This window comes from Tauraco erythrolophus, chromosome 5 (assembly GCF_009769465.1).
Source record: "Tauraco erythrolophus isolate bTauEry1 chromosome 5, bTauEry1.pri, whole genome shotgun sequence".
NCBI lineage: Eukaryota > Metazoa > Chordata > Aves > Musophagiformes > Musophagidae > Tauraco > Tauraco erythrolophus.
In genome coordinates this window covers 46,999,868-47,013,427 of record NC_141469.1, presented here as the reverse complement: position 1 = coordinate 47,013,427, position 13,560 = coordinate 46,999,868, and the positions used below count along the sequence as shown (strand labels likewise).

Genomic DNA, 13,560 nt, shown 5'->3' with positions numbered 1-13,560 from the left:
TAATGAGAAATAAAAACTAAACCTTTAAACACCTTCCACCCACCCCTCCTTTCTTCCCAGCTTTAACTTTACTCCTGATTTCTCTACCTCCTCCTCAACAGTAGCGCAGGGGGACAGGGAATGGGGGTTGTGGTCAGTTCATCATCACACATTGTCTCTGCCGCTCCTTCCGCTGCAGGGGGAGGACTCCTCACACTCTTCCCCTGCTCCAGTGTGGGGTCCCTCTCAAGGGAGACAGTCCTCCATGAACTTCTCCAACAGGAGTCCTTCCCAGGGGCTCCAGTTCTTCACTAACTGCTCCAGTGTGGGTCCCTTCCACAGAGTGCAGTCCTTCAGGAACAGACTGCTCCAGTGTGGGTCCCCCATGGGGTCACAAGTCCTGCCAGCAAACCTGCTCCAGCATGAGCTCCTCTCTCCACGGGTTCATAGGTCCTGCCAGGAGCCTGCTCCAGTGTGGGCTTCCCACAGGGTCACAGCCTCCTTTTGGCACCCACCTGCTCAAGCGTGGGGTCCTCCAAGGATATCTGCTCCACCGTTAACCTCCATGGGCTGCAGGAGGACAGCCTGCCTCACCATGGTCTTCACCAGGGACTGCAGGGGAATCTCTGGTCCAGTGCCTGGAGCACCTCCTCCCCCTCCTTCTTTACTGACTTTGGTTCTGCAGAGTTGTTTCTCTCACATATTCTCATTCCTCTGTCCTGGCTGAAATGCCTGTTGCAGTTTTTTCCCCTTTCTTAAATATGTTATCCCAGAAGTGCTACCACTGTTGCTGATGGGCTTGGCCTTGGCCAGCACTGGGTCCATTTTAGAGCTGGGTGGCATTGGCTCTGCCAGACACGGGAAGCTTTTGGCAGCTTCTCATGGAAGCCACTCCTTTAGGCCCCCAGCTATTAAAACCTTGCCATGCAAACCCAATACAATGTATAATAGCAGAGTGTTGAAAATTTCTGCCTCAAGGCATAAATTCCATAGGTGGAAATGTGTGAAGTCTCATTGAGGAAGAATGCTTCCCAGTCTACCATTGTCTCTTTGCTGAATCCATGCTGTTATATGCGGGTAAAACATAAAGAGTCTATATTTTTACAGAGGGCGACATTTCTGATTCTAGAAACTTGCTTTAAACTAAATATGCTAATCTATGTGTCCTGTATTTTGTGTGTGCTTTCAAATTACATATTCTATTGATTTTAAGCACTGTCGGCTCTGATAATCCAAATCCAAACTGCCAGGGAACTGACTGGTAAGAGAAAAGGAGCCTGAAACACCCTTCCTTGTCAATCAGACTCTTACGGAGATTTTTTTTTTTTTTAACAATTTACTACTTTACTTAGAGCTACCTGTAATAATCAAAACCTACCCAGATGAACTCTATGATGGGGAATAGCTATCAGGTGGGTAGCAGTAGTCCTGAACCACACCCTTTACCCGCTATATATTTAAGCTATATGAGGTACTTTCTTTCTCTAAAATGGCTGCTACCCCTGGAGGCAGTGGTACCAAACAGGTACATGTTTTTGCAATTTCTTTTTAATAAAACTGATGTGCTAGGTTTTTCAACAGAAGTCACATTTGGTTCTGTGTCTACAGTAGTGCTTTTTTAAAAAAAATAAAAATTTGAAGCCTCAGCTGCTGATTTTACAAATTGAGAAACCTTTTTATGGTTTCAAAATAAGGTTACAAAATAGACTTTTTGGAGCTCCTTGTATTAAGTTCTTTATTTTTTTTATTTTTTTTTTACCTTTTAATCTGTTTTATGCTGGCTAATTTTTTAGTGAGGTGAGAGTTACTGTCCTAAGTTTATAAGGAGGTAGAAGATGCAGTATGCCCCACTACTTGACTTGCTTTCTGGCTCTTGGTGCTTCTCTAAGTCTTTTTACATTGGACACTACTTCATACCTGAGTTGATAATTTTAACTATAGAAGTACTTTGGGCAAGGTTTCTGAGGGTTATTTAAAAATAAAATTAATTATACTTCTGTCTTAAGTCACTGTATTTCATTGCTGGTGGCGGTCTGTTTTGAAGTGTGTATTGTTGAAAATGTTCAACTAAGGGAAAAATCAACTTTTTTCCATGATTCAAAGACAAAAGAAAGGTGGTGCAGTGTCTGAGTAGCTATGTTTAACTAGCTGTTCTTTGTTTTCTTAATTGTAAACAAAATTTCAAGATAAACAAATATTTTAACAGAGCTGTTGAGAAAGTAATTTAAGTGCATTGCTGTTTTGTAGTGTGAATCTTCTAAGAGCTATCTCTATTTAAAAATTTATAACTCTGTTTTTGCTCTTTCCAGGACATCCGGAAATTCTTTGGTGTTGTACCTCCTGGAAAGCGACAAGAATGTGAGACTGCGAAAAAGAGTGAGAAAATTAAAAATGGTGAAGGACCTTCAAGTGGGAAGAAAAGAGGAAAGGAGACTAAGGTTAGTTTTGCTTTTCTTATTTGTGAAGTGCCTGGTTTCTCTGACGTAGGATTGTTTGTATCTCTAGCATTTTTTAAGGTCATAGTTCTTCTCATATACTCAAAACCCAGACTATATGTCAGTTGTTTTTATAGGCATGGGAGAAAACTACCACTTAGCACTAACTTTCAGCAGCAGAACTTTGTAGGTGGTGAAAAAAAATGCTAGTTTTAAAAATATTTGGGTTGTAGGGACAAGGACAGTTAGGTAGAAGTTGTTATGATTAAGTGCTAATGTAGGAACATAACCTGATGTATCTATAGCCCATGCTTCTCTAAATAGCTCTTCTTATTTAATTTTTAATTTAATTAAGATTGAGGCTTATGCACGCTAGACATGGACATATCATAAAGATGTCATGCTTTCAGGTAAGGTAAAAGTCTGTAGTGTAGGTGCCCTCTGTCCAGTTTTTTAACTAGGTGTTTTCTAAACACCGGTGGGGGAAGCATTAACACTGCCTTTCTTGGATGGGGTCACTTAGGTAAACCTTGTGCAAAGACCAAATTCTGTAAAATGACAGGTTAAAACTACATTGGGTTCTAGTCTCAGACTACTTTTCATGTTCATCATCTGAACTGGTATAAAAGAGAAAGCAGTGGCTAAAGAGGCCTTTGAAATCACTTAAAGAACGGAAAGATTTCTAATAGAACGGAATGTTTAATGTGAAGCATCACAATGAAGAAGTAAGATGTTACTTTAAAAATGCTCTAGGCCATGTAATATTATTTCAGTGTGAAAATAAAGGACCATTCAGTGGAACTGAAAGACATAGCAGTTATCTTATGTGATCTATTATTTTTAATTTGTGCATCTCCAATTATATCAAGGATTTGACAGGTTTCAGATTATAATGGAATAGAAGCATTTACTGCTGTGCCTGACTACACAACAAGCATGGTTGGTAGTTTGGTAGGCCCAGGAAACTTCTACCTGTGCAGCTTGTGATTTTTATAAATATCTAAAACTTGTCAATGCCTTTAAAGAAAAATGAAATTTTTTGACACAGTTTAATACTAGCTGCTGCTAGATAGAACATGTTTGTTGACTGTGACTATTGGTGCCATCATTTACAGTGGTTGCACTGCTTAATGAATGAGAAAAGCTTCAAGCAACCGGGACGCTGAATAGGAAATCAATATAGCTTTCCTTTTTCCATTTGATGTGTTTTACTCTGAAGTTGTGTTGAATTCTGGTGGTTATGGCAAAGTCATATCCAGAATGGAACCCAAAGCAAAAGCTGAATTTCCTACAAGTAACTTATTGGTTCGTACCAGCTCTCTTTCTGGTGGTACAATGCAATTTCTTTTTTGGATTGAAAGTTGGAAGTACTTGAAAATCTGTTTGATTTACTTTAATTGGCATTAAACTTGAATATTTATTCTCAACATAATCATCTAGGGTTTGCTTGGAGGACGTTTAGTTTTACTGCTGCAGTTTCTTCCTTATTTCCTCTGCCCTGCACTTTTCACACTCATGAGTTAGCATAAGACTGTTTGTAAATGTAATATTGGGAAATAAATAATTTATGTTAAAATTTGTTTGAAACTTATAAATTTGAATGTGTAACTGAGTAAAAGTGTGAAGGACCTGTTTACTAGTTGAACTAAGGGACTATTACTCTTAGGTGAATAATTCACCCAGTGAAGATGATATCAAACAAAAGCGGACAAACAAGAAAAGAAGAATAATCTACGATTCAGGTAGTGTTCACAGTTGTTTTTGAATGCTCCTTTGTATCTTTTGCATCAACGTTCAAGGTCAATTAGGAAGATAGTACATCTGAAAGAAAGCTGTGATTTGTGTGGGTTTTTTTAGTAAATGCAATTAAAAACATTTTTCACAGTAATTATTACTGGATAGCTAAATATATTTGACAATAATAAGAGTACAGTGCGTACCATGCATGTAATATACAGTGCAAAGTAACTGTTAACAAAACCTCTGTTAAACCAACAAAAAACCTAAAAAACAAACCTACAAAAAACTCCACCAAAATCCAGATTTATTTTTTTGTTATGAAGATGTATATAAATTGTGGGGAGTTTTAGGCTTCCTGTTCTGTTAGGGATAAATAACATCCTATTCTGGGTACAGGAGGCTGATGATGTACTGTAATTTCATGTTTCTGTGTCATGCATGAACATAACACAGGAGATAGTTTTAAAAGGCTAACTTGTGTTTCTGGATGTGTCTTTCTCTATTAAAAAACCTAGTAAATGTTCATCCTATAGTTTTAAACTTACAGTATGGAATATGCAGAATATAATTTAAAGCACTACTATCACATTCTAAAAATATTCTTTGAAATGTTATTATAAGAGAAACCCCTTTAATTGCACTTATATCTTTGAAAAAAAAAAAAACACAAAAACCGAACAAAACCAAAACCCAAACAAAAAACCCCTCAAAACCCCCAAACAAGAAAAAGCAACCTTCCCAAACAAAAAAAACCACAAACCCTTGCCTATCAAGTTAAGTTATTTTAGTTTAAAAGCTTGAAATGTTTGGTTTAATCCTTCTGAGCTGTTATGTCATTTAATCCCTCTTTGATTTGATTCTGAATCTTGAATATTTATTGTGAAACTGTAGAAAAGATTGCAGGAATTTCTACAATTTTTGACTTGTGCTGAAGACTTCAGCTTGAATTTTTAGAAGCAATTTTCTTAACAATACAAGGTTGCTTCTCTTGTAGGAAAAAAATGATCACACAAACGTCAGAATAATGCTGTTACATATAGAAAAACGTGTTAAAATCTTCAGACAAACTTCTATAAACAGTTTGTGTTTAGAAGTGAGGAATAGCAGTAGAAATATTTCTGTATTAAAAGGTGGAGTACAAAAGTAATATGTAACTCAACTGCTACCTTTAAAATGCTGATACTGTTGGGAGATTTTGCAAATTCTAGCCTGCTAGTACTAGGAGCGCAAAAGAGAAATCGTGCTCCAAGTTCTTGAAGATGGAAAAGTGTAAGTGTGTAGGTGTGTGTAGTGTTCTCTTTTTGTTTTTTTTTAAATATAATTGCAGTATGCATTAATGTTTATCATGAAAAAAGGTAGGCTCTGAAGAGTAGTCCTCTATTGCACCTGCTAGTTGTCTTGGCTTCTTCACTTTGTCCTGTTTGCTTGTTCGGATGTTGAGATACATAATCCATAGTGGTGTAAGTTTGGCATCTTGACAACTTTTGGATTATGGAGAATGGTTGGTGAGGTGAATGGCAGTCTACCAATGTTCTCCTGAAAAATCAGAGTACAACCACAGTGATCTATTTTAGCCTGTTTTTAGCTTTTGGAGTAGGTGTTGTGGAATAGATCAGCATGAAATAATACTATATAAATTTAATTGGGCTAATGAATCTATGTTAAAAGTTTGTCGTGTTTTGGGTTTTTTTTTTGGTTGGGTTTTTCTGGTTGGTTTGTTGTTGTTTGTGGTGTGGGGTTTTTTTTTTAGCAATTTGATGTGATGCTCTGACAGTTACATTCCTTTTTGGAAAGATTTTTATACAGGCATAGCAGTTCTTGGAATAAGTAACAAAATACTTCTTGTTGTGTAAACAAAAAACACTATATAGACAGAGTGCTCACCAAACTTTCATTTAGTTTTGTGTAGCTGAAATAAATGATGGCTAAGCTATTAGCTGATGGAGAAAAAAAGAAGCTGTGCTCTGACCTTTCATATGATATCTTTTTCTCACTCAGTTGAATATATGTGAAAACATGTTAACTAATGTTGTGTGATCTATTACTTAAAGCCTGTATGTATGTGGAGGAAATCTACATTTATGTTGTGGTCAAAATACAGATTCAGAAGAGGAGGTGCAGTCAGTGAAAAAATCCAAGCCGCCATCTGAGAAAAAAGCAGCCCCTTCAAAACTTGGTAAAGTTCTAAAGCAGGATCCTGTTGTTTATATTTCAGAGACAGGTAATGGAAGAAATACATCGTTCTATGTTCAGCTGTAGTGGGGTGGGTTATGTTACAAATGGGATGAATTGTTTGACTGATACACTCTTAAATATGATTACAAAACCTAATATTAAGACAGACAAATTATGTTCTCCTTAAGCTAACCAAAAGCACTTCAGAAGTTTAGCCTCAAGTGTTGTAAAGTCAGGAGCAGGTGAAAACCAAGGTGATGTTGTGTAATGGCTTAGGTTGATTTTTAAATAGGCATGTTATTTCATGAGCTAACACTTACCTACTTTGAGAGTATTTCATAGATTTAGGAGAAGGAGTTAAATAAAGTAAGTTTATGTTTTTAATATAGTTGGACTGCTCACTAGCACGCTTTGTGAAGTGACTGTTGGTTACCATAAATAGGTTTGAAAACCTGGAATTTATTTTACTTGGTATATGACTTTCCATGTGTTTAATCTTTGCCTAATATGTTGGTGACTGCAGAAGTTCCTGGATTTTGTTTTACTTCCTTATCAACATAAATAATTTTAAAAAACCCTTACCGTTATTTGTCTATTAGACTTTTAGGAAGAACTGGAATTGGAAAAAACAATTGTAACAAAAACCTGCATTATATCTTGTATATACCAAACTATACCATACTACTTAGTCTTGGATTTCAGCTTTCTAAATTCTGGAGCTATTTTTTGCTCTTGGGGAAGGGAGTAAGTGTAATTAACCATTCCTGATAGTGTCTCCTGTAGCCTTCTGACAAAATTGTGACAATGATTAACTAGGAAGTTCTCAGCAGGGTTTTGTTTAGATTTAGTCTCTTCTTTAGAAGCTGTACAGTTAAACTAAAAATGCAATCTTAACTCAGGCCATAAGTACCATTCAACTGAACAGATAAGGGCAAATTCTATCAGTTTGATTGAAGAATCTTATGTGTCCATCCGTTTTCATTGTTTGCGTGGTTTTTGTTCCTTAGCGTTGCTCTTGGTGTTGATTTTTTGCATGATTCTTGACCTTGGTGCTCTCAAAAGGAGTTTGACTGTAAATTTACAGGGGAGATGTCAATCTACTGTTGAGGAAGTTTCATCCTGCAGAATTCTCATTAAATATGTTTCCTTGCCAGCTCACAACAAAAAACCTGATAGCGATTTTCTGCCCACCACCCCCTTCCTCTGTGTTTTTAATTCTGTCATGAAGCGGTTTTGTTTCCAGTACTTCAACTTGTGCGTTTGTATCTCTACTAAATTTGAAATATTGTGGAAAAGTTTCAGTGGCATTAGCTACTATTGTTTGGTAGATAAACATCAGTTTGCGTAGACTCAGTCTCATTCATGAATCAAGCATCCTTAAAGGTTGCCTCAGCAGCATGGGGGAGAATACTCAGGTTTTTGTGAATTCTGTAAAAATGGATCTGTGGAAGAAAATTAACAGAGCTTCTAGTATTTAGCTTAATATTTCAGTACTTCTTGAAGATGGACTTCAACACTTCTTTTTTAGCATCTGAGAACAGTTGGCTGAATGTCTGTCCCTGTGAACTTTTTGTTATGTAGAGTTGCGTGTTGAAATAAGTGTGAGTGCTTGCAACTTCAAGGCTGCTTTTACTACTGGTTGTTCTCTTATTCTGTCTTAACTCAGAGATCTGTTAACATCACTTAAGCAAAGATTAAGACTACACATGGGCTGAAAGAATTCACTTGTTAAGATTCTGATGATAGGATGAATTTGATTCCTGTCTTACTGAATGATGTGCATTGGAAGCATCTTAAATTTGACTTGGTTAATTTGATAAATTAGAAGCTTTTTGAATGGTCTACTGTTCAGAGCTGAGAGCTTCCCAACTTAAATCTCGTGTCATGTTAGGCTCATTCTTTTCTGATTTGCTTTTAAAACTTAATCTCTTTCTGCGCTGGATCTATTGTAATTTTACATTGATTTGTTATCATGCAGATAAACTCGGGTATTTTGATATTGGATAGTGGTTGCCATACTCTGATCATCTGTGCAACACAACTGGAATTTTCTGAGAGCTGCAACACTAGGTGGACACATTTTGGTTATAAAGTTATTTGTTACAGTTTGTGATGCATCTCTCTTTGCTTGCTATAACTTAGGCTTGAAGTGAGAAAGACTTAATGCTTTTTGTCAGTTGCTGCTGCCTTTGGATGTGTTGCTACATCTGGTCTGAGCTCAGCTGAGATTGTAACTATGAGGTCTTCTGTATTTGTCTCCTAAACTAGAGGGCTTTACCAGCCACAGGACTTCCCCTGCATGGGTTCTTAGAAAATGTGATAAAATTAACAGACTTGAATCTAAATCTATTTTGATAAAACATGGTGGTTTTTTCTTTTTAAGCGTTAGAATTCTAGGAGTGTTTCTGTCATCCTGTTTGAGTTTTAGGATACATATTTGGAAAAGTGGACGCAGTCCCTGTCTGGGTATAGTATTTTTTGGGGAAGAGCGTTGCTCATCATGAACATTGCCTTCCTATAATCATACCATGTATTTTTAAAACAAAAAAAAGATTGTTTGCTGCAGTATCCTGTTAGAAGTGTGGCTCAGTAGGCTTTTTTCTGTATCTTCTTCCTCAGGCTCTTTTCAGAATCACTGTTTCTAAGATGAATTGTGCTTATTTTACTTGTCCTAGATATTTGACTTGGTGTTTAGCTGTACTATGTCACGTATTCAAATGAGCTCAATTTTCCGAAGTATCCTGGACGCTTTATCTTGTTTGTCATTTTCCTCAAACTTTTGTTTCTTTTAACGGTTTTTGCCACAATTATTTCCTGATTTAAAAGGATCTTTAACAGCATTAGTTCCAGGGTAGACAAATGATCAGATTCCTGGGGAATAGACAGCACATATTTAGGTTTATTATGCAATTCAAGATGGTGTAATCTAGTTTTTCTGTGTAGGGATACCATGGGAACACAGGTCAAGGTTATTAGTGAAATCCCTGAAAAACACAGCTCAAGGTTACTCTTATCTGAAGAGTCTTAAGTACACACAAGGTTGACTTAATAATCTATGACTAAAACAATGCCTTTATAGCCTTGAGACTTGATGCTTGATGAGTTCTGTTTATATTTAATCTGTATAAATTGTTTCTACAGCTTAATGGAGCTGTCAACCTGAGTGTGTTTTACTGGTATTGATACAGCTATTGACTTGAGATAAACACATTTTACAAGAATAGGAATATAGAAATAGTAGATAGAAAAATTCCTAATGAAATTTGTAGGCGTTTGTCCTTTTCTTGTTTTTTAGTGTTATGCAGCTGAAAGCTTAAATCAAGAATACGCTTGTTGGACTTGAGAAAAATTCCTAATGAAATTTGTAGGCGTTTGTCCTTTTCTTGTTTTTTAGTGTTATGCAGCTGAAAGCTTAAATCAAGAATACGCTTGTTGGACTTGCTCAAAAGTCAGAATCTGATCCTCAAGAGCTCTGTCCATGCCAATGCGTTTGAAAGAGCCTTTTGGCATCAAGTAGTCAGTAGAAGCTCGGTAGTTAATTGCTTCAACCTATTTCTCAATTTCATTTGAAATTTTCTTCCTGTTGTTTCTCGAATTTTGTTTCAGTTCTTCTATAACTATGTAGGATAGAGGTTTCTTGAAAAATGTTGGGGAAATTAACTTTTTGACTTGTATAAGAGTGGATTGATGAGATTATTGTGTTGCTTTGTTTATTACTAGCTTGTGAAGTTGCCTGTAGTTGTGTGGTTTTTCTCTTAAGCCAAAAAAAAAGCAAGAGTAGTTGTTTTTTGTAATTCTATAAGAAATACTTTGTTATTACTGAAGCACTTAATTTAAATAAATATTTAGTTTACTGATGGCCAAAGATAAAGTGAAGTTATTGTAGCAGGTAACAAGGGGAAAAAAAGAGCCCTTTTTTATTGATAGAACAGTCTTAATGGATTGGGAAAAAATCCAAATGTTTGCTGTACTTGGTAAAATAACACTTTTTTTGACTGTTTAATGAAGTACGGAACCTTGAGCTTTGTTTGCAGAAGATGACCTGTTATTATGATGTGTTGAACCTTGCCTAGTTTCATCACAGGTGGTTATTTGGCAGGAATTGTGACTTCACTTTCATATGTATCGTGTAGAGGTAATTATGCATATGTAGCAATTGCCTTGATCACTAGTGTTGCAAAATATACTTTAAGGAAAAAAAAAAGTGGTTCTAGTGGTAGGCTGGATTATTTATAACTGAGTGGGATTGCGGTTTGCTGGAAAACTGTTCCTTGAGAGTTTAGAAGATAGGACAGGAAAGAAGAGCTTGTGAAAGGGCTTGCCGAATATAGACTCTTCAAATATAGAGACTATTGGGGGAATGGGGAAACAAACAAAAAACTGCAGAAAAAAAACCACTGGATACATCAGTTAAATGCTAGTACTGTGGCCAAAAAAGTCCCCACATCCAAACACTGGTTCAAATGGGCAGCAGACTGTCAGTGAATAAGCATGTCTTATACTGAAACATTTCATAGAGGAATAAAAAACTGTCAGTGTTGCTTCCTGGGCAATACTAGCATTGCGTGTACTTATGGAAATTGCTATGCTTATGTGAAAGTGGGTGAAGGTGATAATGCTCTGTATCAGCTTTGCTGTGGAGTGTTTTTTGAAAGGTCAGTTGAGAATATGTAGTTGAACCTTAAGGGAGTTTGACTTGAAATGCACTTGAGGAATGAGAGTATAGGTTCTGGCAGAAGTCTTATGAAAAAGCAGGGACTAGTGTTTCAGGGGACAATGTAAAAGGTGTTTAGGAGCAAGCCCCATTAAAATTAATTGGTTAAGTTTGGGACTACCAACAGTACAACATAAGGATCCTGTAATGATAAATGTGCTGTTGTACTCAGAACCTTAAGTGGTGAGAGGAGTGTTGTATAAACACAGTAAATGTGTAATAGTGTCTGACTTCTTTGTTTTGGAGTTGCCTCCCTGAATAGGGGAGTAAGCGGAAGCCAGAAGTGTGGATGAAGATTAAAGTTTTACTAAAGTTTTATTATTATTAAAATCTTATTCTTAGAGATGATCTTTTTTCTTTTCTCTGTGGAATCTAGGATAACAGCAATACTGAGAAAGAAATGTGGTAACTTTGAATAAAAAAATGAATAGGATTCATTTAACAGAAGACAGAGTGGTTATTTTAGGATTACTTTGTCAGCCTGTATTTCAAACATGGCAGGGCATGAAATAAATTCATTACAGTTTAATCTCTGTAACAGTTGCTGTTGGATTTTAGGGTTTTAATAATGGGCATGTTGTTGCACTTACTTTTACAAGTACATGGTCATCTTTTACTACTTTTTGGAGGTGTGTTAAAAGATGTTCTGGTTAAGCAACTGGCTAGCTGTAGTAATGTGCTGTTCGCTTGATATGTTTGGATTGCAAAATGATTGGTTTAATTGTCAATTTATTTTGAGGAAACTTTCTGAAAAAATAATTTCCATATGTACTTCGTCCTTGTTCTGTCTTTAAAAAATTACTTCTGTGTGAAAACTCTGGATTCTACAGGCTCCTTTCAATACTTTAAGGCCCAAACTATTTTTTAATCTATTTAGAAAAGGAAATTGGTTTCTTTTCAAACTGAAATGTTCTTAATAGAACTGTCAGTGTTTGAGTTGTTAATGTGTATTGATTTTTTTTTTTTTTTATGGGAAATATAATGGCATAAAATACCACTTCTTGTAAAAAACACTTTAGGCATATAGCAGACTGGATGTGTGTGTATCTTGAATAGAGGCGTTGGCAGCTCCATGTGCTGTTAATCTACATTATAGTTTAAGATGAAAGGAATGATTTTGCCATTTAATTTGGATGTCAGAGTTAATGCTTTTTCATCCCTTTCTTTCCCTGGAAAGCAGTATGAAGTGAATTCTCTGTTTTTCTGGTAGCTGAGTGCAGAAGTTACCTTGGATAAGTGTAGTAAATGTGTTTTAAATTAAGGAACAGAGATGGTATCCTTAATCTAGTGTTAATCTGATTGCCTGATAGTTCTGTGGAGATACCTGTTCCTGTAAGCATTATGCTCTTCCACGACTGCAACAAGCACTTTTATTGGGTTTTCTTTCCCTTTAATGTTTCAGTTGAATTTTTGCACTCTTCTAACAGTACAGTGAAAAAACTGAACGTCCGTCTTGCTGTGAACTAGCAGTGAACAGGCTGTTTTATAGATAAATAAGTACACATTGTAAATACATAAATTTTTATTTTAATAATATTAAAATTTATAAATTTATTTAAATAAATATTTATCTACACATTGTAGATAAATAAGTACACATTAAGTACCTTGAGTGTTTACATTTTTGCATTTCTCAGAACTTAATTGTGTGTCTTCAGTGTTGTATTGCCTAATCTTTGTTGTGCGTCAGTGTTACTTCCATTTGAGCCCTGACTTTATTTTTCTCACACTGATACTTTGGCTTCTTATGCCATCAGTGTGGTGAAACACAAGAGAGATGTTTTGCTGGGTGTTCATGTGCACATTGGAGGAAGGTGACATTAATGATCATGACACTGGAGGTAGTACAGGGAAGTAGAAGCCGAGATCTGAAAGGGAGAGCATTTAAATAGCACCATGAAAATCGTAGTGTAGGGAGCAGCCTTTTTTCAATCAAGTAATATCTGTTTTCCTTTCCATCTCCAGCATGACTTGTTGATGATTAGGTAGGCTATTTTTTTTAATACTTAACCAAATTTTAATGTTTTTAGTCCTGTAAGTGCAAAGGAATCTTTTTTCTTCTGTACTGTGTGTCCTACATAAGACAGCACAATTGTAACACAGAGGTAGTACTTATAAAGTGCTGACTTGGGCAGGTTATTTCTGTTTACAAAGTCGCTGTGCCATTGAAAAAAAGCAACATGTTCTTTAGTACATCAGTAATTCATATACTGTTATTGTTGGCATTTAAGTGGTATAGATACAAATAACTTATTTGCAGGTAGCTTTGCGTTTTGTTTTTTTGGTGTGGTGGTGTGGTTTTTTTTTCCTTTTTCAGTTATGGTTTAGAGCTCACATTAATTTATTGCATTTTTTTAATGGTGTAGATATTATGTGGTGCACCTATAATATTGTAATTTGCTTTGTAATTTTTCAGTAGTTAAATTTTTAAGATGCAGGAGATTTTTTTAATGCAGGTTTTTAATTGTTGTCATGAAGCATCTAAAAATGGATGGCAAATTTTTGCACCTAAGCATA

General features: G+C 36.0%; 1 protein-coding gene across 1 annotated transcript in view; it reads left to right on the top strand.

The window, feature by feature from the left end:
• Positions 1-13,560, top strand: part of RFC1 (replication factor C subunit 1) — a 45,183-nt gene that overhangs the window by 4,904 nt on the left and 26,719 nt on the right. The window contains exons 3-5 of the mRNA XM_086612486.1: positions 2,289-2,417; positions 4,081-4,156; positions 6,256-6,375. Coding sequence (XP_086468612.1) covers positions 2,289-2,417; positions 4,081-4,156; positions 6,256-6,375 — 325 coding nt within the window. The remainder of the gene's footprint in view (positions 1-2,288; positions 2,418-4,080; positions 4,157-6,255; positions 6,376-13,560) is intronic.